A 26120-nucleotide genomic window follows, 5' to 3' on the forward strand; every position below is an offset into this window, starting at 1 on the left:
TCGGCCGCTGCGCACGTCTCCGCGCGCTTCCCCTACTCGCCCAGCCCACCCATGGCCAACGGGGCGGCGCGGGACCCCGGGGGCTACGCCGCAGCTGGTGGCGGGGGAGCGGGCGGCGTGAGCGGCGGCGGAGGCGGCAGCCTGGCGGCCATGGGCGGCCGCGAGCACCAGTACAGCTCGCTGTCGGCCGCGCGGCCGCTGAACGGGACGTACCACCATCACCATCACCACCACCCGAACCCCTACTCGCCCTACGTGGGTGCACCGCTGACTCCCGCCTGGCCCGCAGGACCCTTCGAGACCCCAGTGCTGCACAGCCTGCAGAGCCGCGCCGGAGCCCCACTCCCGGTGCCGCGGGGCCCCAGCGCAGGTAAGGGGTGCGCCGCTGCGTGGGAGTGGGGGCCTGAGGCGCTGGGGTGTACGGGGGTGTGGAACAACTGGTTGACTTGGGCCTTGTTCGTAGGGTTTTTCCGTCTGGGTGCCTACAGGTCGGCCGGGCCCCAGGGAGAATTTGCAGAGCTTTGGTGGCAGGGCCACCCAGAGTCTGGCTGTGTTGGTGAGGTGCTTCTATTTTGCGGATTGTTTCAGTCCCTTTCCACGAAGGAGGCGTAGTGCGCCCACATGTTTCAGTGCTTTGGAGAAGCTCTTGTTACTTGAACAGTGAATGGGGTGGGTAAATTGGAGAAAAAGGGCCTGGGAAGGAACAGACAAGGCCCTGAGACCTGTCACCGAGCCTAATTGGCCTAAGTGAAAGAATGAGACTCTGTGGGGGCGGGGGGGGTAAGTTTAGGAGAGTGTGGGGCACTTGATTCACCCTCTCATCAATTCAAATCTCCAGAGGTGAGGAATTGTGTTTTTCTCAAGGAGAGTGTTTAAATGCTCCACGGTGGAAAAGGAGCTAGGGAACTAATTAGCTTCCCCCTCAGTAAGAGGGAGAGAAGAGAGGATACTTGGACTAGTCAGCCTTGTGACTGTCCCGACGACGGAGAGCTGGTGGAGGGGCCCTTTTGCTTGACATCAACTGGGCCGAGGTATCTGGAGTTGCGGCTGCTGCCGGCCACTGGCAGGCTGGGACCTAGGGATCCTGGAGCTCCCACATCAGTTCTTCCTCCAGAATTCAACCCACCGATCTTATTCCAGTGTTTGGGTGTGATGTGGGGTGACTTGGGAAAACAAAATTGTCAAAATACCTGGAAAAACCCCATTTTGAAAAAGTTTTCTGCTCAAGCAGCGGGCTATGAACTGTGGTGTCCGAGTGCCGCTTTTCTCTGCTGCTGCAGCATTCTGGTTCCCTCTAGGTGCTTTCACGGGTCTCTTCCTTTGTATTTAACCCGTTTGGTAACTTGACAGACTCCTAAGACAAAACCTTTTTTGGGGGAAGGAGCTGTTGTTTGTTTGAGGGGAAGTGTGAGAGTCACAGAGGTGGCAAAGAGGCAGGAGACCATGTCAGCCTAAATTATCCTACCTGGTGTCGTCACACTCCAGGTCCGGGCTTTTTCTGGGAGCCTTCATGCTCCGTTTCGGAACAACAAATCTTTCAGGGGCCCTAACTAGTAGGATGAAGTGGTGAATTGCCAGCTTTGTATTCAAAAGACATACTGGAAATGCCAGTGGCCCAAAAGCGAAGGATCTGACTTGAACAGCCCTCCTGGTAACACCGGGAGGGGGCAACAGGCTTTTTGGTAACCAGTTTGCTTTTTCTCTACCTCCTCAGATACTGGTGTCAGAAGTCCCTCTTCTTTCCTCTGCGAAGTTGGCCCTAGAGACCATCTTCACCATTGTGTAGAGTGGGTGTGGAGGGTCCTGTTGAGGAGAGACTTGAGAGCAGAGCACTGTCACCTTATTGTGTAGCATAGGGACCCATGGCTGGTTCCTAGGCTGGATCTGAGAGACTGGGACAGGAGGAATCTTCAAAGAATGGTTAGGGGGTTGGTGGTTAGGCTGAGGCTTTAGTCGGTCAGGAATCCAACAAGGACTCTCCACAGGGTGTGTGGGTTGGGTAGGGGGGTGGCTCCAGTTGGAGCGAGATCTGCAGCCCCACCTGTCTCAGGACACACCTTAGCGTAGTCTTCATAGCCCTCTCCCCCCAGACTGAGTAGTAGTCCCAAAAGACATAATAATCAGAGTCTTCCGATGTTTAAAGCAACTTGTTTTCTATAGAAAATCTTTTCAGAGGCAGTAGGGTGCAGTTGCAGGCAAGTTAAAATATCATTTTAAACCTAGCTTATTCTTTTCACCAACTTTTCACCTTCTTGATAAGTTAGGAAAATCTTCTGTAGATCCAGAGTATGTTAAAAACAACCACCAAAAATGGGGAGGGGCTTGGGAACACCCAGCTTTTGCATAAGAGTTTTTTAAGAACGCAGGAAGCTACTGAAAATCAAGCCAATCTGGGGGTGGGAGAGGCAAAAGACCTAATTTTGGTTGTCCTCGCAGGTGTTCTCAGGGTAGAAAAACCTTGACCTCCAACCTCTCTCCTCCCAGCTTCCAAGCTAGATTCCCCCCTTTTCCACTTTGATTGTTTAAAAAAACAGGCCATTTTTGAAGGGACTCTTTAATTGATTTGGGCAAACAGCAGGGCTAAAACCTGAGCCTTTTCAACCTACAGTGGGGAGGCCTCCGGGAACCTGCTTCATACACCTCTCCCTGATTTTGGTGGTGTGTGGATGGGAGGGAGTCCTGGGGTGAGTCTTCACCAAGCTTCAGTCCCTGAGCTCAGCGCCCTCCTAAGGTCCCGCTGAACTGTGTTCCATTCTTTGGGTCTTGGAACGCATTCGCTGGCTGTGCCCTTCTCCCCAGTGCCTTTTATTTTCTCCAGGGGAACCCAAAGCAGTCGTGTTTAGGAGACGTGATGAGTAGGGTGAAACCAGTGAACAAACATCCAGCACAATTAGATTTTCTAATTGTTTTTAAAGTTTTTCTTACGTTAGTCGGTTGTAGGATTGTTGCTGGTGGGTAAGCGGTAGGGAGAAAATAGGAGCTCTAGATTTAATTAGACATCGGCAAACTTCCTAAATTTTATTTATGCAAAGTGGACTTAAAGTTTTGTCTTCAGGTTTTCAGATGACTAAAGAGATTTACCTGGAGAGTTCACACTGTCCTCTCTTGGCAGTCTTTGTTGGTTCCAGCCTAGGGGAAGGAGGCTGGGCTTAGGGCTGGGTTCTCCAGGGAATGCCCCACTCCTCTATCCAGAGGGTCTCTGATAGGTAACATTTTAAAGTCAACAACTAAGACAAATACCTTGTTTAACTTCAGTGTCCTTGAAGTCCTGAGCATTTTACTGATTACCGTAGTCAATAGTGGCTTTTAGGGTGGAGAAGAATAAATCTTTGTGATGTGTTGTAAGTTGTGGTATCCCTGTGACAACTTTGAACTCCAGTTATGTAGGATGCTAGTTTCTTTTAAACTTATTTCTTGAGGACGAAGCAGACTTGTTTTGTAGGGTAAATAGTATTATGTAATTAAATAGTATTCACGCCAAAGACATATTTAAATATCTTTACAACAAGTAGTTGATGGTAGAAACCAGCTGTGAACTGTTCGGGGAATGAGAAAGAATAGAAAGGTTTACTAGCACACATCTTCAAAATAAAACTTTAAAATGTAATGTTTATTTACTTTAAAAATTGATTCAGAAGTGTTTCTTAAAGAAAGCAAAATTTGGACATTTAAATCTTCTATAAATAATTCTAAACAGAAGGATATTTTTATTTTTTATGAAGTCTATTTTAAAAGTATTTAATAAGTACCTGTCTCATTTTACATAGTGTTCATTCATATTTAACAAATTTAAGTGGAAGTAATAAATGTTACCAAAAACCATTTACTCTGGAGATTTTCTCTTATTAACAGGTTTAGGTTAGTTGTAAACACCAGAAACTAATCCAATAGCAAAGTGACACAACATAGTTTAGGTAGATTGTGTAAGTTGAAGATTGGTGTACGAAAAATACGAAAGTTTTATTGAGCACTGAAACGGTTTTAGTAATGTTCTGAATCAAAGTATCAACCGTTTGTAGAAATTTCGCAGATAGAAGCAGTTAGACCCATGTGGAACTCAAAATATTTCAGCATTTGGTCCTTGTGGCATGAAAAGAAAATTTAACATTGATCTCTGTGCTTGTTAATGTTGGTGCCTTTTTTTTCCATGGGGAGACCTGAGTCATTTTCTAGTTAATTGATAAAGTGCCCAGAAACAGTATTTCTAATTTCACTTGTCCATTTTTTTTTATTAGAGAAAAGGAAGGGGTCTGACAGATACAGTAAATACTTTAAAAATTACTTGGGATAAAAGTAATAAGGTAGCCCAGCTGTGTCCCAGGATGTTAGTGGGTTTGGTGCAGGGGTCAGTGATCAGTGTTAATACTGTATGGTTTGCTCGGTTTGGCAAGTGGCACACTGTAATTATGATGGATTTCAGTTTTGAAACGCTTGGGAACAGCCGGAAAGGAGGGGTCAGGGGACCCAAACCGACTTCCCCACAGCGCATCTCAACTCCGAGGTCCTTGGAGACCGAAGGCAGATGATTGGGGCTCGGCCTCCAGCACCATGTCCTGCTGCTTTCCTGGGGTTTTACTGGGCCCGCCCAGGGCTGCAGAAGTATTGGACAAAGGATCGATAGCGACAACGGCCGGCTCCTGGCATGGCTGCTGAGCAGAAAGACCCGTGGGGAAGGGCGCGGGCGGGGAGGCGGGCAGCAGGTAGCCAGCGCTGGAGCCAGGGGTGCCGGGGGTCTTCCGGGGAGCCCGGGGACGGGCGGGAGCTGCGCGGCCTCACCGGGCCTTTCGTCCCCGCTCTCGCCGCAGACCTGCTGGAGGACCTGCCCGAGAGCCGCGAGTGCGTGAACTGCGGCTCCATCCAGACGCCGCTGTGGCGGCGGGACGGCACCGGCCACTACTTGTGCAACGCCTGCGGGCTCTACAGCAAGATGAACGGCCTCAGCCGGCCCCTCATCAAGCCGCAGAAGCGCGTGGTAAGTGCGAGCACCGCCCTCCCCTGCGGCCCCGGCCCCGAGCGGCTCTCCTCCTTTGGCCCCGGCGCTGCGGGCTCGCCCCGGGCGCTCCCGCGGGAACAGGTGCGGCGAGACCCGGGGCTGCCGGGGTCCGCCCGAGCGCGGGGACTCAGCTGTCCCCTTCACACCCGCGAGCACCCGAGGGGCGGTTGCCCCGAAACCAGCGTCTGGGGAACGAAGACAGCCTTTCCCCACATTTACACCTGGGGCATGATGTCTGTAAATGGGGGGAGGAGAAAGGTGCAGGGAGCTACCATTTTTTTAAATACACAAAAGTCTATATTGACAAATCTCTAGATATACTTGGAAACGCACTAGAAAAATTGTGGACAAGAAAGTAGTAATGACGGTAACCTCCGGGGAGAAAAACTGAATATACCAACCGAGGTCAGATGAAGGAGGGAGATCTTTCTGCCCTGGTTTGGATTTTATTCTTGAAAAACCGTCCTCGTTTATACCCCCTCTCCTCCCCAATAGAATATGACAACCCAAACCCGCCCTCCCTTTCTCCCCACAGCCTCATTCAGGGTTCCTTTGATTCTGTTCCTTATACCTTTGGGTCCCTTCTACCTCTTGTCCTGAGAGGGAGATTTTAGTCCCAAATTCCATCCGTCTTTTGGATTGTCTTTGATGAAAATTTACTCTAACCTTTGTTACTTTGAAATCTAGCTGCTTAGAAAACTACATAGAACTTGAGAAAAAAAATGCAGTCTTACATGCTTCTCAAGTTGGGGATTTTCACCAGTTCAAACACATTTTTTACTGTTTTAAATTATGCGAATTCTGATTTTCTTCAGGGACAAATCTTAGGTGTGGCGTTAGGAGAGGGCATTTACTGCTGTAGTGATTAGAGAAAATAAATGAAAGTGTTCACAGGCCCGACGGTAGGGCTAACATTTGTTTAACCAAGCACTCATACTCTTAATACCTTTTAAAGTAAAATATTTTACAGTGAGATGCCAGACATCTTAAGTATCCAAGTAATTTATTTAATTGTTATACTCTAATTAGCAGGAACAAATGCTACACATGTTGTTTGTGTTAAATAGATTAGGGTGATATTGCATCACAATGGAAGTCTGACACCTTAAAGAGAAGCAATTAGTTTTATGGTTGTTTTGTTTTTAATGCATTTAAAATAAAGTGGCTGAGGCTAATTTAATGTATGTGCCTTAAACTTGGTTACAACCTCCTGCAGCTTAAAATGGTCTTCAAAGGGCATCCTTCACTTAAGCATCTGACTCCCTATGGTTTTTCACTTCTTATGCATCATATTAAGAAAAGAAAAAGTGGCCAGAAAATATTCCAGGAAGTTCGTTGTTTTCGTGTATGCACAGTGAAACTGATTTTTTTTTGAAAGATACATTGAGCTGAGTTCTAGCTGAGTTCAGCAAGGCAACCTTTTCTTGAGATTGAGGGGGAAACTGGTAGAAGAGTAGCTGATTAGGTTCTAGTTGCATTCTGTGCATATGGATCTAGTAACATCCATATTTAGGTAGTGCCATTTGTTTTGTGCACTTACCAGTCAACATAACTTACCAGAAAAGAGTTTTTAACATCTCTTAATCTGTTGGTTTTCCTTCTGTGTGGCAGGTGTCTTGGCCGTGACCAAGGTCAGCCATTGTGCTTTGTAAATGGGTTATAAATGATAACCAATTGAAGGGCGTGTTCATCAATTAGTTCTTGTGGGCTTCTTATTTATGGTTTTGTTGGATCTAGCTTAGTTCTCAGAATGTTGAACCCAAGTTTGTTTAGCCAGCAGTCCAGAACCAATCACTGTGAATTTGAACTTGTAATACATTGCAAAATAAGAGATTTATGGTGTAACTTGAATTCCTTGTCAGTGATGAATATAACTGAGATCACTTGTTGCAAGGAACTTTTATAACCCATTCACCTTCATTTCTCATGTTTATGGAGACTGGCTTCACTTATGATTTGCAGTTGACAGTCATAAAGTTCTTTGTTATAATGGCAAATTCTGATAACAAGGTTACTTCACGTTGGCTTCAAATTCCACTGGAAACTGTCATAAATGACCTGTTTATAAAATGAAACTTCTTGTCCCTAGTTTACTGATTTCACATTTATGAAGAGAAAGGAGTGCTCTCCTAAGAAATTATTTTATTTTAACCATAAAAGGAAAAAAGAAACAAATCCCGATGTGTAAGGTTTTATGTTTTTATCATTTTAGCAAAACGATTCACGCAAATGGTTTGCCTGTCAGCCAAGCAAGCTCATTTCAACCAAAAGTCAAATCGGTTTTTTCATAGCATTGACTGCTTAAAAATGTTGTATTGCTAAGAGGTTTACCATGGTCTCTTTGTTTTTATTGATTAGTCTGGAAAGAATAGTGCTACAGTAATACAATAGGATGTGAATTGTAAATGCAGAATTCAGTTTTATCTTTTAAATATGTCAGCAAAGGATTTGATAAATCCTTTAACCTGTGAATATTGTACACCCTCAATTCATATTTTGTTGTACCTTCTTTAAAACTATTGCTTTCTGAAATTAATCAGTGTAGCTAACTTCCCAAATTCTGTCAAAAACTTTAAACGTATTTTGGTCCTTGGATTTTCCCCTCACAGCTTTTTCACTGAAGTCATGGCGCTGTTGTATAGTTGCTCATCTAGGTAATTTAAAAACAAATTTAGATTTTGGCATTTGGGGGAGGAAACATATACTAGCTTAAACTCTTTGTGTAACTTGCACATAAAATTTAGCTGAGATAAATTCCCTCTCAGGGTGTTATGGGCATAAAGGGAACATGGAAATCGGAATGACAGTGCCTTTTCTGATAATACCATTTAATCCTTTGTATGAACAAAAGTTAGGTACTGTACTAACAGGGTAAAGAAAATATATCCCTATCACTGTCTGCAAGACAATGCCAGCATTAACACAGTGCCGTAAAATTTGCTTATCCTTTGTAAAATGAATAATACAAAAACTCAGGAGACAGGCAACCATGATAATTATGAAATGTATTAAAACATACTTTATAAAAATTCTGTACATTTTACAAGATCCATTTTTATCTATCTAATCTGTCTGCCTGGCTTTCTATAGTTTTTGGGTTATTCCTCTGCACAGATCTGAGAAATAGACCTGATTATCTCTAGCTTCCAGGTGAAGTGGACACTACCCAAAGCCACTTAGGACACTGGCGAGTGGTTTGTGATTGAGTGTCGTTGACTCTTACATCTCAGACCTCTGACAACAGTGGGCACAGTTACTGGCCAGCGTTGTGACTTGGTCCCAGTCATTCTATACTATGAGTGAATATGCTGGAGCGACCCAAACATGCATGTGGGATGGGGCACCCTACATGAAACCCCAGTGTCTTGGTTCAGGAAGGTCAGTCTAATTATACTTTATATCTTTTTCTCAGGGGACCTTTTATATTTTTATAATAAAAGGTCCATGCTTGTTGATGACAGGGAGAGGATACATTGATGTATGTACCAGATACATAGTCGCTTAATGTCTGTACACTTACTTCCTTGTGCTACTTTTTAGCCTTCCTCCCGGCGGCTTGGATTGTCCTGTGCCAACTGTCACACCACAACCACCACTTTGTGGCGCAGAAATGCCGAGGGTGAACCTGTGTGCAATGCTTGTGGACTCTACATGAAACTCCATGGGGTGAGCCACCTGTTCTGCTCATGTGCATACATATTTAGTCTCTCATTTGTACATGGTGTCTGTTAAAAAAAAAATCAGCCAAGGAGAGGGGATGAAAGTGAAGAATCTGATTTTCTATATGCACGTTACTGAATTTAGGACGTTATTAATTATAATAAAAAGGAATACCTTACATACCAGTAAGAAACAAAACGTGTGTACATGGTAAGACATCCCAATTTTAAAAATATAAAAAGTGAAAAATGTGCATTTTAGGATCTAACGTGGTAACGTTTTTAAAAAAACTGTATACCCGAAGGAAAAAAGCATGGAACCAACTACAAATGCACAAAAACTAGTTTATATCTTAACTTTAAAATTTTTTAGTGCAATCAAGTCATTCGTGCGAAGGAGCAATCATATATTCGGTAGTTATTGTTAGCAACATTCTGTCCGTCATTTGAAGGATAGCATGAAATATAAACTCCATCAATCTTAAAAAGGAAATTAACCTTGTTATGTGTGGGAGGAAGAGAATGCACAGTCTCTTTGAAATAAAAATAAGTACCTAGTGGTTTTATTCTATAATTGAAGTTGTTTAAAACAATAAACAGTTGAAGGAGTAAATTTTCCCTGGCAAAGTCATCTCATTTTCTCCTAAGGAACCTGCATTTGATGGGGAGAGTGTAGCCTTTGTACAGGTTGAGATATATTCGGCATGTATAAAAGTTGGGACTGAAATTTATGCCAACTTCGTTTAAATGAGGGCTTTCAGTACTGATGTTGAGTCTTTGGTTAAAGTTGGGTTTTTCTCAATATAATATTGATTAAACTTAAGGCCTATATGAAAAATTTTTTAGGTGCCTCGACCGCTTGCTATGAAAAAAGAGGGAATTCAAACCAGGAAAAGAAAACCTAAGAACATAAATAAGTCAAAGGCTTGCTCTGGTAAATACAATAAAATGCTATTTGGCTGTAAAGTGTTGGCCAACCGTAAGAGGAGAGTGTGTGTATTTATGAGGCTAATTTTGACTGTTGCAGGTAGTAGCAGTAATTCTGTTCCTATGACTCCAACTTCCACGTCTTCTAACTCAGATGATTGCAGCAAAAATACTTCCCCTACAACACAACCGACAGCCTCAGGGGTAAGTGTTAAAGCATCAGAGACTCCTTCAAACCAATGGGGTTGCTCTCTAGTGTATTATCTCAAATTTTATCTTATCTGGTAGTACAATAATCTAAACCAACAGTTCAGTTTAGTTAGCTGATACCTAAGAATAGTTTTCAGAGGAGATTACATTTGAATGTCAACAAAATGACAAACTTAAGTACTTTACAAACCTCTTAATTAAGATCTATATCATTTTTTTATGGTTAAATTAACCCAAGTAAAAGCAAGAAGTTTTGGTTTGAAGTGCTTGAAGTTGTTTTATTTCCAGGTTTCTGTCTGAACTGCTATATATGTGTATTTCTGATGTAGATCAGGAGAACTATGAACTCGGGTTTTATGTATCTCCATGCCTGTGGCCTTTAAATTGCTTTTGCTTATCATAGCTACTCCGTCTTTTTCCCCTTCTCTCCTCTTCTCTTCCTTCCTTTTTTTTTTTTTAAGTCATTTTTAAAAAGCAAAACTCATTATAATGTGTTCTGTGCTGCCGTCCGTATTCACTGGTCTTCCTTCGCCCGCTGGCCTCTTGCCGGGAGCCCCGGCTGTCGTGGTACCCAGGCTTATTTCGGCCTTGCCACCCGCCTGGGAGCAATTCGGTGTGTGAGGTTGTGAGTAATTCAAGCCCCTAAGGATAGGGATGCCGGGGCTTTCTGAGGATCCCAGTTAGTTTCTGTAAAGGTGTGATTGAAACTCAGTTTTTCTCAAGGGTTGAGCACATTCCCACCCTAAATTTGTTTTCCAAAATTACCTGGAATGCTCTTGAAGAATAACTTGGCTTTACCCTAGACCTCCGTGGGATCTGGGGTGAGATCTGGGCCACAGGACTTTACAGCAGGCCCTAGTGATTTTTTTAGGATTATGCTGAGACTAGTTTAAGGCAAAGCACCAGCATTAAAATCCCTGTTTTTACTTAGTAATTGTTTTTTTACATTTAGCTTTGCCCTGTTTGGGGTACTTTGAAATGCTGCAGATTCCTGGGCCCCACCCTAGATTTTCTGAGTCAGAGTCTCTGGGGGTGGGGTTTGGGGAGTTCTGTGTTTTTGAACCAGCGCTCCAGGTGAAATTGAAGCTTGTTGCCCTCTAGGTGTCTTCTAACCAGGGTTTGGGAACCACAGAGCCGGTATCTTTTCATCATACCTTGAATGGCTTAAACAAGCAAAAATGAAACATTAAAAAATTTAAATTTGATATTTCTGTTTGGCCCTCCATCCCAAATTCTTTTGGGCTTTTTCTTTTGCTTTAATGACACAAGAAGTATATTCAGAGTCGCAAGCAAAAAGCCTTTCCATTGTTTTCGTTTGTTGCACATGAATGTTAAAGAACATATTTCTAGCCTTTATAATAAAAGGTGGACTCTGGTGTAAGATTTTTTTTTTTTGTATGGTGACTAACATAATAAAAAAATTTAAAAAATATATTTTTTTAACTGAAGGGTTAGGTGTAATTTTAAGGGTCTAACTTGGTAGATAAAACAGTTATTTGTGTGGAAATGGAAAGATAAAGAATTTAAAAATACTCTTTATTATGCCCTAAGTCCTCAGCTGCGCTTAGGTAGCAGCTAAATGAGGCAGAACACTGTCCTGGTTTTTGAAAGCACGGGGGGAACAGCCAGGTTCTTGGCTTGGGTGTCAGTCTTTTCTAGCTGAGATGGAGATCGCTCCCAGCTTCAGGTCACTTTTTTTGTTAAGACCAGCTGAAGCCTGGAAAAAGCCAAATTTGAATGATAAATGGCACAGAAATACAGGTATTTGCCCAACAGTGGACTTTTGGGGACATGGTGTTTGTTTTGCTTTCATGGTTTTGTGATGTGAAATTTCAAAATGGGCCGTTTGTGTATCTGATCCGTTGTCCTCCGAGGGGGGACTGTGGAAAGTCAGTGGCGGGATCTGGCTCTGGCCTGCCTGCAGGAGGGACCTCGGGAGCTGTGCCGGCCATCCTCTGACTGCTTCGGGCCGGGACATCCCTCTCCTGAGACCCGGCACGTTGGGGACAGCTCGCCGGCCCTTGCCCCTGCGGAGGAATGCTCCGTTCCTTGCTAGAGGCCAGGCGGCAGAGCGATATGATACGGAGTTTGAGAGCAGTTCCATGCGAGGTCTTGTGCTCTAAGCCCCCAGCACTCCTTAGCCCAGGCGGCCTCCACGGGGGGCCGGCTGTGTGAGCTGCGGAGGAGACCTCTATGTGTGTGTGTGTGTGTGTGTGTGTGTGTGTGTGTGTGTGAGTGAGCTTGCAAAGCCCAAGAGACCTCAAAGGCTTCCCAACACCTTTTCCCAGGGCAGGGGATGCAGATTGCCTGCCCTCCTCCTCTCCCTACAGGGACCCACTCCCCCAGGGTTCTCTCACCCGTTAGTCCATCACAGATGTCTCCAGCAGCCCCTACTTGACTTGGTTGTTGGGAAACTAGGCCCATGTGACAGAAGCCAGTCTGCTGGCTGCCTTTGGAAACTGTCCCCCTCCAGGAGTAAGTGCTGTAGACCCAAGTGGTCTCCCCAGGTGACTACCGAGCAGTGCCAGCATGTGTGCCCCATGGTTCAGAGCCTTCTCTGCGTGGGTTGAGTCTTGTGTGCGGCCCGCGGCTGAGGAGCTGTGAGGGGGACCTTGCTGGGGAAGCTGTCTGTGAGCAGCTGGCGGAAGAATTTGTGAAAGGTGACTGTGCTGACAAGATGCGTCATTTTCCCATTTTGGTCTCAGTTTATATGATGGTGGAGGGCAGCTGGTGTGGTGACTGAACGATTATAGGATTTGGGGAAGTGCTGTAGGTGAGGAAAATGTTCCATTCGCATAGCAGGGTTGTGCCTGGTACGCAGTACACAGCGCCCTGCTTGGCTCAGTGTTTAAGCCTCCTTTGATGATGGGTCTGGTCCGTCCCACTGATCTCCCGCGGCCTGTGGGGCTGACGTGGTGGAAATTAGTAGTTCAGGGTTATTCACTTGCATAGGGTCATCTGAGCTACAAAACAAAGGGCGATCTTAGGCACACTCCCAGTGGAAGACGGGAGCTGGGGGCCACATGATATAAGTGGCAACATAGCTGCTTTGCCATCTTTCCGTAATGATTGTAACAGCAAGGAAGTCAAAGATCCTTGCAGTGGTCCGCAGCAAACCTGCTGTTCCTTTGAATTCCCCCTGAGAAAGCAGTGTAGGAGAGGATCCCTCGGCGTTCCCCGCAGGCTCCTTTTAAATCCTGGTGTTCTTCCCTGTCCTGCATGTGGTGGCACCAGGTTCCCATGGCTGGTTCCTGAGCTGGCCTGGAGGAGCTGAGTATTCTGGAGGGAGGGTAGTTGTCTGCCGCTATGAGCAAAGGCTCCAGGGCTCCCTCCCCCCCAGCAGTGAAGGTGTGGGCAGGGTTCCTAGCATTCTTCTTGAGAAGTGTCTCAGAAATCACTTCATGGTGCTCTGAGGCCTCATGTCTTCCCTTATTTTATCATAAAGCTACAATATCTTAGCTTTCTGTACTTGTTGCTAATTTGCAATTTAACTTAGACCTCTTGGGAAAAGAAGGCATTCCTTCTGATGGTCTTCAGGTTGCTGACTTGGCTACCTTATGACTCAGTTTCTTTGGTGTAGGTTTTCTGTGTGGTGTGTGTCGGAGACAGAGGGAGGGCAGTGTGTTTCTTCTTTGAGACGGGGAAGCTGACTGCCATGCCTGCCCCTAGTATTAAAATAGCCCTGTCTTGTTCCTTTCAAATTCTTGTTTGTTAAGAAATGTGTTAAACTTAAATTTTGATAGACAGTTGATTAATTTTTGTGCCTTTCGAACTTAAAAGGTACATTTTCCAAGGAAAGTCTTATATGCTAAAATTTTCTTACACATAATAGGTTTACTGCAAATATGTATTTAGTTTGACTTAAATAGATAACATTTTCCTTTGGCATTTATATTCTCTGGTCGATTATAAGAATATTTAAATCTTTCATTGAATTCCATTTATTGGCTAAATTACATTTTATGGGTTTGTTATTGATTAGGAGGGAAATATGGAACATGTTCTGTTTTAGCAATCTCCAAATAAGATTTTTTATTTTTTCCAAGAAGATATAATAATCTATAAAATTCTTACCCTTCTTATGAATTGTAACTAAAAATTAGTAAAACTGGAGGATTCTTTACGTACATGTAAAATACATATATGGGTATATGTAATAGGTGCATATATATCATGTATAAAATGAATATATCATATATATGTTTTAGGGCTCAGTCCCCAAATTTTGTAGATAAAAGGTATTTGTGACAGGAAGGCTTAGTTGGGATTAAATCAGCAGTAAGACTTATGTTCATTATTTGCCTGCCTAAAAGTTATTCTATAAATAATTAAAAAAATTTAAAGCTACTTAAGTTTATATTAAAACCGCAAATACAATGTTGAAGCCACCATTAAACATACAATGTTGGAATACATGGAGATGAACTCTGTCGGACTAATCTTTGCTTTTATGCTCATTGTTCGATTTAAAAAGTTCTGTGCTCTGGGAGGCCCTGTTTACAATTGATAAAAAAAGTACCTGACCTCAAACTGTTTTATAATGTGACAGGGCTCACTGTTGGGCAGATGTGGAAGTGCCTTAAATGACTGGACACCGTGGGGTAGGAGTTGAAAGGAGGGAGTGGTTGATTCCAGCCTCAGTTGGAAATGGCTTCACAGAGTGCATTTGAGCTATTAGAGTAGAATTTTTGCAGGGCAAAGGAAACACTGGGATGGAGCGCTCCAGAAAGAAGAGCGTGGGCGTCTGTGGTAGTTTGGGGACATAGTTGTTAGTGCCCAGTGTTGCTGGAGCATAGGGTGTGGAGCCAAAGGCAGGAGGTGAGACAGGTGAAGTAAGTGGGAGTTACACCTTTGAAACTGGCTCAAATCAGTATAAAGTCAGCCTTAAGTGGGACCCAAAATGCCTTCATTTCTAAGTGACAGACTTTCTCTAATCTCCATCTGTGGTGACAAATGTGTCTCTATTTCTATGCTAGAGTCCCACAGTTACAGCATTCTTCATGGAGTATTTTGATAATTGACATAAACAAATGCAGGCGTGCTCCTGCTTGTACGTTTTACCAGCAGGGTTTCCCCTCATAATTAGTAGGGAAAGGACTCCCCTGGAGCTGGTGACATGCCCTCATGGCATACCATGTAGGCCTGGGCTTCAGTTTCTCTGTCCCCAGGGCTTCTGAGGGCAAGATGGTTGGGGTCGGCTGCCTGGTGAATCTTCTTCTGAATGGAGACATATTAGGCATGGTGTATTGGTGATAGGAAATGTTTCTGCACCTTCGTTGTTCGTTGCTGGTAATAGACAACTTCCAGAGAGGGAGGCAGATGTCCTCAGAATGAGAGAAGGGCCTCATCTCAGATTTGATGCTGGCTGGTACTGAGCCTTTGGGGTGGGGTGGGGGGCCTTACCTGCTTAATTTGGTCATTTTCTTGATACTAAATAAGGGTCTTCTTTCCTGCCTCATTTATTCCTCTGGGATGCTATGTGCCTAGATAGACCTGTTCCTGACTGCGGTCCCTCTTTGGTAATAACTTCTATTCAACGATCTTGTCGGAAGAAATACTTCTTCTGAGCTGCATGGTGCTGAGTCTCGGGCTACATTGGTTTGAAAGAGTTAATGCACACCCCTGGTGCTTGTAGCGTCCCTGGGTGTTCTCAGAAGGCCTTCTGAAGAAAGGCTGGGTACTTTGTAGTTAATATTTAAAGTTCTTTTTTATGGATTTTATGTTTATAGATTTCTATTTGCAAATTTTAGAAAGCAGCACGTTATAGTCACGTACCTTAAGCCTTAAGTCTCGTACCTTACTTCCGTATTGGCACATTCATACTCTGCTGTCTTTTTCTCCCAGTGATTGGATCATACTGGATTTACTATGGCATTATGGTTGGTCACAAAATAATAATTCCTGTTGTTATTATTCCTGCAATAGCCAAGCAACTGAAGGGTACATTCATGAAGGACTCATACATTGTATGAATTGTTTTCACTCAGAAGAACTCTGCAGAGCAGTTCTGACTCGAGGCTCCTGGAGGGGGACAAAAATTACTGCTCATCTCTTAAGTTGAATAATTTACAGGAGCTTTTAAGTTGCAGGAGAGCAGGGCATTAGTGTTAGTCTTGCATTTTATCATTGTACTCTTGCTTTTGGGAAGATCTCTCCCTCTTCCATACTTCATCACTTACAAGATAACTGGACATGAGCAGAAACCTGCTTCTGTCAAGTACTTTTTATGTGTCAGGTGTTTTATGTACATTTTCTCTTTTATTCGTAATTACCACTCTGCCTATGGTGTTACATTTCCATTTTCGATTTGGGGAGGGGGCTAGTGAGACTCAGAACAAAGTAACAGGCTCAAGGTTAAGTACGCATTAAGAGGCAGGATTTGCACCCAGGTCTGGCAGTCAGTGTTACCACTGTGGCATACTAGGCTTTTTGAATTTTTTAACTTTTTAATTTTTTTAAAATTTAAATTCAATTAATTAACATAGTTTATTATTAGTTTCAGTATGGCATACTAGATTAAGATATGGTAAATGATACTGAAAACTTCAGAGAGAAGATAGAGTTATTTTCTTAAAGAAATCTGATGAATTTTCATTAGTCATTTGAGCATCAAAAATCGTCCTGCAGAAACAAATGACATCAGAGAAGTGATTTGCTTGTAACCAAATATACAAGGCATGTTGTACAACTTTTCATGTGTTTCTAAATAAAATGTGTTAATGAGACTATGTTAATTGGATAATAAAAGAATAACAGAAATTTACTGTGGTCGATGTACCTAACATGATTATGAAAGGCTCTCTTACAATATCAAATACAAGGTTGCTGAACTAACATCCCTCTAATGCTGTGATTTCAATCTCATACACCGTGAGTGCCAAGTTAGTTGGAGTTGTTCAGAATGTTCAAATTGCCTTCAGTTAGTTTTTATGAAATCATTGAAAAGGCATTTAATAGGCAAGTGTCCATTTCCCTGCAGAGTTTATGGTCCACGATACTCTTTTCTAAATGAATAAAAAGAGAGTTAAAAAGTCATTAATCTCCCGCCAGGGTCTGTGAGAGTGCCGCAGTTAGGGTTTATTATTGCCTCATTTATAAGCTGGGATCCAGAGTGACTCCCTAAGGTCACAAAACCAGCCGGTGTTGAAGCCGGGACTGGAACCAATGTCTCCTGCCTCCCTGTCCCAGGGTTGTTACCACTCCCAGGGAGTTGACCAATCATCACAGTTATTAATATCCTATTTGCCACTCACTGCAAGCCATGAACGTAAATATTTTGTTGGCATTTTATCTTCACCCTCCCTACGTGCCAGGCTCCCTTTCTTCTTTCAGTTCCTTCTAATAACTCACGTTCCTGTCTGACCACGTTGGCCTTTGCTGAGAAAGTCACAAGCCAACCTGGCAGGGAACATGGACGCATGTGGAGTTTGCATACTTTCATTTTGATCTCAAGGCCTTTTCTAGGCTTCCCCCTTTAGTCTTCTGTGTGCGCTAGCGTGTGTGCACGCGCGCACGCCTGTGTGTTACGGGGAGGATAGTGAGGAGGAAGAGTTAGAGATGCATTGCACTATGTTACTATCCAATACCTTTATATATATTTTAGGAGTCAGCACAACTATATTGTCCTTTAAATAGTTGATAATACATATGTGCACCCAATTGATCACAGGACTGTGGTTTAATAAGTGACTCATTATCACAATCTGAAAGCCAGAATGCTAGGTAAAGAAGTGTGGGCAGGGTGTCATGTGCCTTCTCATGGCCTCAGGTTAGAAGGCTTCATTTTAGAACACAACGTTTCTCTGTAGATTACAGATTCCTTGCAGTTTCTTCCCCCTCCCCCCCTTGCCCTGCCTCTGTAAGAATATACAAATTGTCACAAGACATAAAATAATGTTACGGGAAAACATGGCCAAATTTAAGAAATCCTGGCTTAGAATGCTCTGAAATGTTATTGCTAAATGAATCTTCGAAGAAAATGAATTCCTTTACTGGAACAAAAGTAATTTATTATGCATTTCATGGGTGTCTGCCAAAAGAGTTACTAGCAATATGAAGATCTAATGGATATGAATTAAATACAGTCTTGTTAGCTCTGTTCATGTTGAGATCTCCCTGTTGCTAAAACATCTCCGAAGACAGGTGTTGGTATATGCGATAATTCTTAATTCAGCTCCGCGTCGCACCAGACCCGGCACTTGGAATTTCTGGGGCTGAGCACAAACAGATAATTCTGTTTACCTCAGATTTTGAGAAAGACTTGAACAGATAAACGACAGGTATTGATTTCGGTGTCCTGTTGGAGTCTTGTGAGTAAATAGTCCCAAATCAGTATCTGACGATGTTTAAATTTACTTGCTGTGCTGCTGTCTTCGTTGCTAACATGGCATGGTTTCACCAGAGCTGGGGCACACGCTCCGGAATCGTGTGTTTATCTTATTAAGGACACATACTTTTAATTTAAAGCTCTGATGAAGCTCATTTGCTTGATTCATAGTGAAGCCTCGGTATGGTCTGAAGCTTATTCTGGGGGTTCACAGATCAGCAGCTGGAAGGAAACACATTCAGGCAGCCAGGCGCTAGCTGCAGCCCTATGTGTGACTACAGTAAGCTGCCAAGGTTTTGTAAAGCCTCTGTTTTCCTCCTCCTAAAAGGGAAAAGTAATTCCTACCATCTGGTCCTTAAGAGCATTGTGTAGCATAAGTGGGAGATGCCCCAGACGTCTTTGAAGCTCAAGGAGAACAGCACTATTTAATCTTGGAAGTTGATAGTGACATGCTTTATTTACATGGCATTGTTTTTTTTTCATTCTAAGACATTAGAAATAAATCCTTACTTTCCTGATGGGGGAAGTTAAGAGACGTAGAGCTATTGCATTAACAAAGCAACCATGGGTTTTGTTTTTTTTTTTTTTTTAAGATTTTATTTATGTATTTATTTGAGAGAGAAAGTGCAAGTGTGTGTGTGGAGGGGGAACGGACTGAGGGAGAAGCAGACTCCCTGTTGAGCCGGGAGCCCGACGCGGGGCTCAATTCCAGGACCCGAGATCGAGAGATTGCGACCTGAGCTGAAGGCAGACGCTTAACCAATTGAGCCACCCAGGCGCCCCCAAAGTAACAATGTGTTAAATATTTTTATTTTCTGATAGCCACAATTTTTCATTCCTTGTGACACTTAGTCCTATCATAATGCTTTTCCTGTAATAAATGCTGCATGGCCTGCTTTCTCTGAGATGGTGAGATTAAGATGTTCATCCAATCCGAAAAGCCAGTATTGTTAGAAAAGATCATAATTCGCCAGGTTTTCAATCTTTTCCTTGGGATTCTTTGACTTTGACTAGAATAGAGTCATCCACTTTGATTCATTTTAGAAGATAAACCTTCTTCAGAATGCCAGTGACTTCAAGCTGTGGGACAGACCCTCCCCCCTACCATTTATGTTTGTAATCAGCATTTTTTAAAAATTTTATTTACTTATTTGAGAGAGAGAGCAGGAGCAGGGGGAAGGAACAGAGGGAGAGGGAGAAGCAAGCTCCCCACTGAGCAGGGAGCCCAATGCGGGGCTCGATCCCAGGACCCTGAGACCATAACCTGAACCAAAGAAAGACACTTAACCACTGAGCCACCCAGGTGCCCCTGTAATCAGCATTTTACTATTAGTCCAAGGGCTCTTGAACTTCGGGCTGTGCCTTTCTTCACTGTGACAAACCTGCCATTTGAATGTGTACAGAGGTACAAACAATCTGCTTCTTTGCCCAAGGTCGACTGTGTGCATAGAATTGTTCTTCCCCCTTAGGAAGGGCAGCATCTGGGGTATGGATAGAACCTGGCCTACTCAGGCCCAGAAGGGGTGAAAGGGCCCAAGGGGGCAGCCAGTGAGCTCTCCATTGAAGAATCGGCTTGTTAAATTACAAAAAAGTAATTAAACATACCGCTAAAAACTGAATTCGGTTATTGGCTGTAGTGACCGTGACTCTTCTCTTTGTGAGAAAAGGTGCTTGTGATGTTCTGCGCTGATTGAGTTGTTATGGGAGACATACAGGGTTTCGTCGTGACTGACGATATTTACGGGTCGCGATGGAGACAGAAACCTTGCGTGCGTGTTTATCTTCTTGTGCCGCTTCCTAAACTCGCAGTGAGTCACTTTGGTGTCTCCCTCCAAACTGAAATGAGTATGGTTTTTAGAGTGAAAGTTTACTAATCTGAACGTGTTTCTCCTTTGTTGGAATTTACACATAGCTGTTACTCTTTTTTTTTTTTTTGAGGCGCAGGCTGCTGTAAAGCACTGTGAGAGCCTAACCTAGAGGCTACAAAAGCAGAGATGAGAACGTTGGCCGTGAGGCATGGCTGGCTTCCCCTCACACAAGAAAAAGCCGTAACCACAAGCTTGCTTAGATGCGTAGGAAGGACAGATCAGAGGCCATGGAAGCGGACAGTCTGAGTTGGAGCTCAGGAGGCAGTGTGATCATTATCAAAGTCTTAAGCTCTGGGAATGATCACAAACTCAGCCTCAACCTGCCTGGGGTGCTGTGTTTTGTTTCTTTAGATCAGGGCTCCGTTAAGAGAGATTACAGCATGGACTGAACATACCCCCTTTGACTCCTTTTTGGTTTCCTTTCTCAAAGATGAAATTGATGTTTATAATTCACAAGCTAGAGAACCTGTGTTGTTCTGTAAGGAAGGGTTTCCTTCGCTGTGATGCGGCTCCTCTCCAGAGCTGCCTTAGGAGCTGAGCTGTCTCAGGGCTTGCCTGCTACCGGGTGTGTGAGGTAGTGGAAAAGAGGACTGACAGGGTGGGTGAGCTCACCGCGAGCCAGACACTGCTGGGCACTGACTCTAGGAGTCAAATCAGAAATCCTTGACTTTTTAGGGACGCCTGGGCGGCTCAGATCGTGAAGCATCTGCCTTCGGCTCAGGTCATGATCCCAGGACCGGGATCCAGCCCCGCATGGGGCTCCCTGCTCAGCGGGGAGCCTGCCTCTCCCCCCCCCCCCCCCCCCCCCCCCCGCTCTGCCCGTTTTTCTGCCTGCTTGTGCTCTCTCTCTCTCAAATGAATAAATAAAATTTTTAAAAAAAAATCCTTGACTTTTCAGCTATATGTCCAAAACTTTTCTCACAGGAGAAAAAAAAAAAAAATCCATGTGATCTAAAGGTGAACTGTGCCTACGTCACAGGCTGGTGGATATTTTCCATGTCCCGGCCTCGCAGGAGCCTGGGTTGTCCCTGAAGTCATTTATTCCTTTAAGAGGGAGATTTCCAGCCCAGCGGCTCTGCCGGGTCTCCTACCTAACCTGGCCTGAGTTCAGTGCTAAGCCAGGGCCGAGTCTGGTGCTGATAACACATTCTTTCAACAGGAAGTGCCTCCATTTTCAGTTGTCTGTGGGAGGGTGGAGGGCAGATAAGCTGTGAATGGAAACACAGAACAGATTTCTGCCCCACCCTCATAATGCACTTTGATCAGAGAAAGAGCGAGGACCTCCGCCTGCATGAGCTGCCCACCAAGAGGAGGAAGGATGGTTCAGCTGTGGGCATTCTGAAACGTTCCTGTCAGAGCTCCTCCTGTTGAGGAACACGGGCGGGGTTGGGTTGGTTTAGGTCAGTGGAGAGCCTGCTTTTGCTGTGTTCACGTGTCTGCGATCCGAACTAAAGTCCTTTCATGGGTTTAACTGGATGTGGGAAAACATACTCATCAATGGAAATTTATGCTTGTAATTTTGTGTGTGTGCGTGTGTGTGTGTGTGTGTACTGGGTCCAGGGTCGTAAGTTTTCTCTGATCCCCCCCCCAAAGTTGTACTGATTCTTGGTAGGCACCTCTTGAACATCACTTAGGAGGGAAAGGCACTTCAGACAGACAGTGATATGACAAGCCAGGTTTTTCTTAAGGAGAGTTGTGCCAATTCTAGATTTCTTACACAGTTAGTATACCAGTTTTGAGAGCTCAGGTTACACGGATGCACCCATTGTAGCGTGTTTGATGTTTTAACGTATGTGGAACCATGTTTCACATCAGCCAGGTTCCAGCCGATGGCAGGTGGCATGGATGGAGGTGACTTCAGGGGTGCATGGGGGCCCCTTCTGGTCCTCCCTTCTCTTGCTTAGTGCCTCCTCTCTGAGTCCTCCCTATTTTTTCATGTTACTCTATGACTCTTTCTAGGCTGGCTCATCTCTCAAGGGCTTGTGCGTGATAATTCTGGTGCTGACGTTTTCGACCTTCCCCAAAGCTAGACTGCACTACACCATCAATTAAAATAATCCAGGGAAGGTACTGATGGCTAATAGATGGTCCCCTGTCCCCGCACTTTACTGCATTCCCTGGAAATACTTGTGCATGTGCATAAATTCTTATGATGACAGAATTTGTATCCTGCTGTTTTTCAGTTAACATTTCATTACAGGGTTTTTTCCACTTTGCTACGTGATCTTATTATTTTTGATAATTACATAATAGTTCATTGAGCGGATGTACCTTGCTTTTCCAAACCATCCCATTTTATTAGGCATTAGATTATTTCCACGGTTTCCACTATTATAAGTTACCCTGCAGTGGATGTCTTCCCTTGTGGAGACTTTCCCTTCCTTTGAATTCTTTCCTTACAAATACAATTTCCAGAAGTGAAATTACAGAGCTGAGCAGGGTATAAAGTTCTTAATGGCTTTGCTAACTGCCTTCTAAAGCGTGTACCAGAATATAGCCCACCGGCCGTGGATGAGGCGACTAGGATTATCATGGTCTCATCAGATCTCATTACTATGATCTCATTATGTATCATTACATAACAATTTTATTTTTTTTAAGGTATGATTGATAATACAAAACTGTACGTTGCGGTATTTCGTGTTTAAGTAGCATAACCCCAATTACAAATAAGGTTCTCAGGTGTTGGCACAAACACTTGTTCCATTTTTTTCCTGAGAAAGTCAGATGTTGCTTTTGATTTCAAATGAGCTGATATGAGTCACTCATGTAATTTGGGGTTTGCCTGCCCTTTGATGCAGGAGTCTTGGTCTGCCATAGAGCTTAACATTTTTTTTCTTAAGATTTTATTTATTTATTTGACAGAGACAGCCAGCGAGAGAGGGAACACAAGCAGGGGGAGTGGGAGAGGAAGAAGCAGGCTCATAGCAGAGGAGCCTGATGTGGGGCTCGATCCCACAACGCCGGGATCACGCCCTGAGCCGAAGGCAGATGCTTAACCGCTGTGCCACCCTAGAGCTTAACGTTTTTGACTGAACAGAGATGAGACAATAGGTATTTGAGTTGGTGTCTTTTGGAATTATTGCTCAACTGTTAAGAATAATGTTCAGGGTATTAGGATTTCTTTAATGTAGTGATTTGAAGAAGGCCCATGAACCTTTTGAAGGGCTAAGGAAGCACCTTGTTTGTTTGTTTGTTTGTTTGTTGTTTGTTGTTTTTCCTGAAGAGTTGTCAGTAACAATTAGAAGAAGGTCATTGCCGATGTAGGTGGTTTTCAGTTAGCTCTGAATGAGTTCCACTTCGGCTCCCACTAAGTAATGGTGGTGACTCACCTGGTGAAGGGTAGAATTGGGGAGATTAAATTAGGTCTGTGCTCTTTAACCAAAATAATTAAAATACTAATAGTAGTGTATACTGGTGTCGTCCTTGTTGTCAGATGCTGTTGGAAATGCTTTGTGTATGTTAATGAATTTAATTCTTGCAATAACTTGAGGACATAGGTGCCTCTTTTAATTTCCATGTTCTAGGGGTGCCTGTGTGGCTCAGTTGGTGAAGTGTCGTGGTCCTGGGATCAAGCCCTGCATTGGACTCTGCACTCAGCACAGAGTTGGCTTGTCCTCCTTCCTCTGCTCCTCTTTCTTTCTCTAAAATAAATAAAATCTTAAAAAAAATAGTTTCCATTTCCTAGGTAAGGAACCTGAGGCATAGAGAGTTTCAAGTCTGGCCTTCTAGTTTACCTCTCTCACGTTGTCTCCTTGCCTCCTTTGGTCATCCTTCTGTTTCAGAAGGCCTCTGGCATGTCCTGCAGGCCTTGCATTCTGACTGCCCTCCCCTCACCAGTGTGCTTACCACGGCAAGCCTCACCCTGATGCTTCCACAAGTGCTGAATTGTCCAAGCCCTACGTGATGGGTGATGGGAAGGCGAGTTTACCCAGGAGGAGGCTTGGAGAGGTGACCTTACCTCTGAACCAGGGTAGTGCTTGGAAGTCCATCCACACCAGTCCCCACTGTTGCAGGCTGCATGCGGCCCATTCCCAGGAATCCTTTCCCCTCTGATTCGTTTTTCGACCTATTGCTCCACCTGCTTATCTCAGCCACGCACGATCGGCAGTTGATCATTGTGACTGTCACGTGTGTCTGTGGCCTGGGAGCTCATCCAGGGAGCGACTCTCTTTTTGGGGCTCGTGGTCCCAGTGCCTGGCTCTCCTAAGCACCTTGCCTTGCTGATGTGTGCTGTTGCTGACTTGTGATGGTGACCCACCCCTCTGCTGTCTCAGCATGTTTGGCCAGGTGAGGTGGGCTGCTTCCTGGGCCAGTCGGGTACCCTTTCTTTTTGTGTTAGAAAATAACACTTGCTGTGGTGAAGTCAGATTTAGCCGGATAAACGCCCATGCACTTTTTCTGGGAATAGATACATCAATATAAGATTGGATGTGACATAAATCATTTATAATTGCACTCACTCTTTTCATTAGTTGTATGGTAGCTCCTTTCTAAAATGAGTCCCTCTGTAATTGAGTATCACCCTTTTGTTTACTTCTTTGGCTGGCGGGTAAATCTGAGTCCTGTTGGGTGTGCTCACAGTGGAGTTTCTGGAATTAATGGCTAACGATAATTACCATATTTATAGGTGACCAAATCCATCGCTTTGGTGTGTTTGACAGGATTATTTCAGCCATTTCAAAATCTGTTTTAAGTTTTAGGCATCTCAGTGACTTCATGAAATTTGCTTTATTATGGAATCCAAAGTCTCCTGTTAAAGAAGTTGGAGTGTGGTGGTGCTATTGTGGCTGGATTTTTACAAACCCTGGTTTTTGCCAGGGAAGAGAAGGATTGGTTATCTGTGAGGGGCTGCATTGGGAAGTTGGGATGGGCCGATAGGAATTCCCACGGCCAGACCTCCTGGAGCCTTCCTTCCCAGCCTCATGCAGTTATTGTGAGAATTAAGAGAAAATCAGATGCTTTTTGTTCCAGAAAGAGCAGGACCACATTGACTTCTGGCCCTTGAGTGGAGCCAAGGGGGCTCAGTGTACCTTCCATTCAGTTCAGCCTGTGTCTGGTGCCCCACATTTCTCTGAAGTAGATGTCACATCAGCTGACCCAGACAAAGGGATGTTTTTGGAAAAGCACAAAACACCTGTGTCAAAAAGCAAATAGCCAGTAACTTATGGGATGAAACCCCGAAAGCTAGGAAGAAGTAACAGACTTCTGAGATTTTTAGAAGGAAAAAGTCATGATTTAAGTATGGAATCATGGCTAGATTTTTATTTTTTTAATCTTTAATTTTTATTTATTTATTTAAAAAATATTTTATTTATTTGTCAGAGCACAAGCAGGGGGAGTGGCAGGCAGACAGGCTCCCGCAGGGAGCCCGCCCCATACGGGACTCGATCCCAGGACCCTGGGATCACAATCTGAGCCGAAGGCAGATGGTTAACGGACTGAGCCACCCAGGCGCCCTGTTTTTTATTTCTTAATAAACTTTTTACTTTGGAGTGATTTTAGGTTTATAGAGACATTGCAGAGGCACCACAGAGGGTCCTGTACCCCTCACTCAGTTTTCCCAGATGCCAGCCTCTCAGGTTTCCAGGATGCTTTTGTCCAAATCATGGAAGCGGCACTGGTCTGTTGACCGATGCAAGGCGCTGCCCCCAGGTGTCTATGTCGGTCCTGGTCTGGCAAGGCCCCCCTTGATGCGTTGCAGTTCTTCTCAGCCTGCTCTCGGGTGTGAGTTTCTCTGAGCCTCATTCAGCGTCTGTCTGACTTAAGGCGATGTTCTGGGCTTTCAGGCGGAAGACCACAGAGATGCTGCCCAGTTCACATCACAGCGGGGACTTGCGACATCGTGTATCTGGGGCCCGTGGCCCCTCTGCAGCCACAGTGGCTTCCATTCTTTGTCCAAAAAGATGTGGGCTTGCATGAGAGAGTGGTGGTCTTTCCTCTCCTGTCTTTTTCTCTTGAGAGGGAAATGCGGTCCTTGTGTAGACAGGGTGGTTGGTGGTGTTTTCAGGTGGATGGAATGCTGATGAATCTCAGCTGTGCCAGCTGTCACTGCACCCTGTTCTTTCCCTTGGGACCCTGGATGTCACTTGCATCGTCTTATAGATCCTGTAGCTTTTTTTTTTTTTTTTTTTTTT

The 26120-nt window shown here is 44.2% G+C and overlaps 1 protein-coding gene across 1 annotated transcript in view; it reads left to right on the top strand.

The window, feature by feature from the left end:
• The window catches only part of GATA6 (GATA binding protein 6), a 31679-nt gene that overhangs the window by 2678 nt on the left and 2881 nt on the right, over nucleotides 1-26120 (top strand). The window contains exons 3-7 of the mRNA XM_034642475.1: nucleotides 1-370; nucleotides 4806-4972; nucleotides 8534-8659; nucleotides 9499-9586; nucleotides 9680-9783. The exon at nucleotides 1-370 is cut by the window's left edge and continues 34 nt beyond it. Coding sequence (XP_034498366.1) covers nucleotides 1-370; nucleotides 4806-4972; nucleotides 8534-8659; nucleotides 9499-9586; nucleotides 9680-9783 — 855 coding nt within the window. The remainder of the gene's footprint in view (nucleotides 371-4805; nucleotides 4973-8533; nucleotides 8660-9498; nucleotides 9587-9679; nucleotides 9784-26120) is intronic.

The sequence above is a fragment of the Ailuropoda melanoleuca genome, chromosome 14, assembly GCF_002007445.2.
Source record: "Ailuropoda melanoleuca isolate Jingjing chromosome 14, ASM200744v2, whole genome shotgun sequence".
NCBI classification, from domain to species: Eukaryota; Metazoa; Chordata; class Mammalia; order Carnivora; family Ursidae; genus Ailuropoda; species Ailuropoda melanoleuca.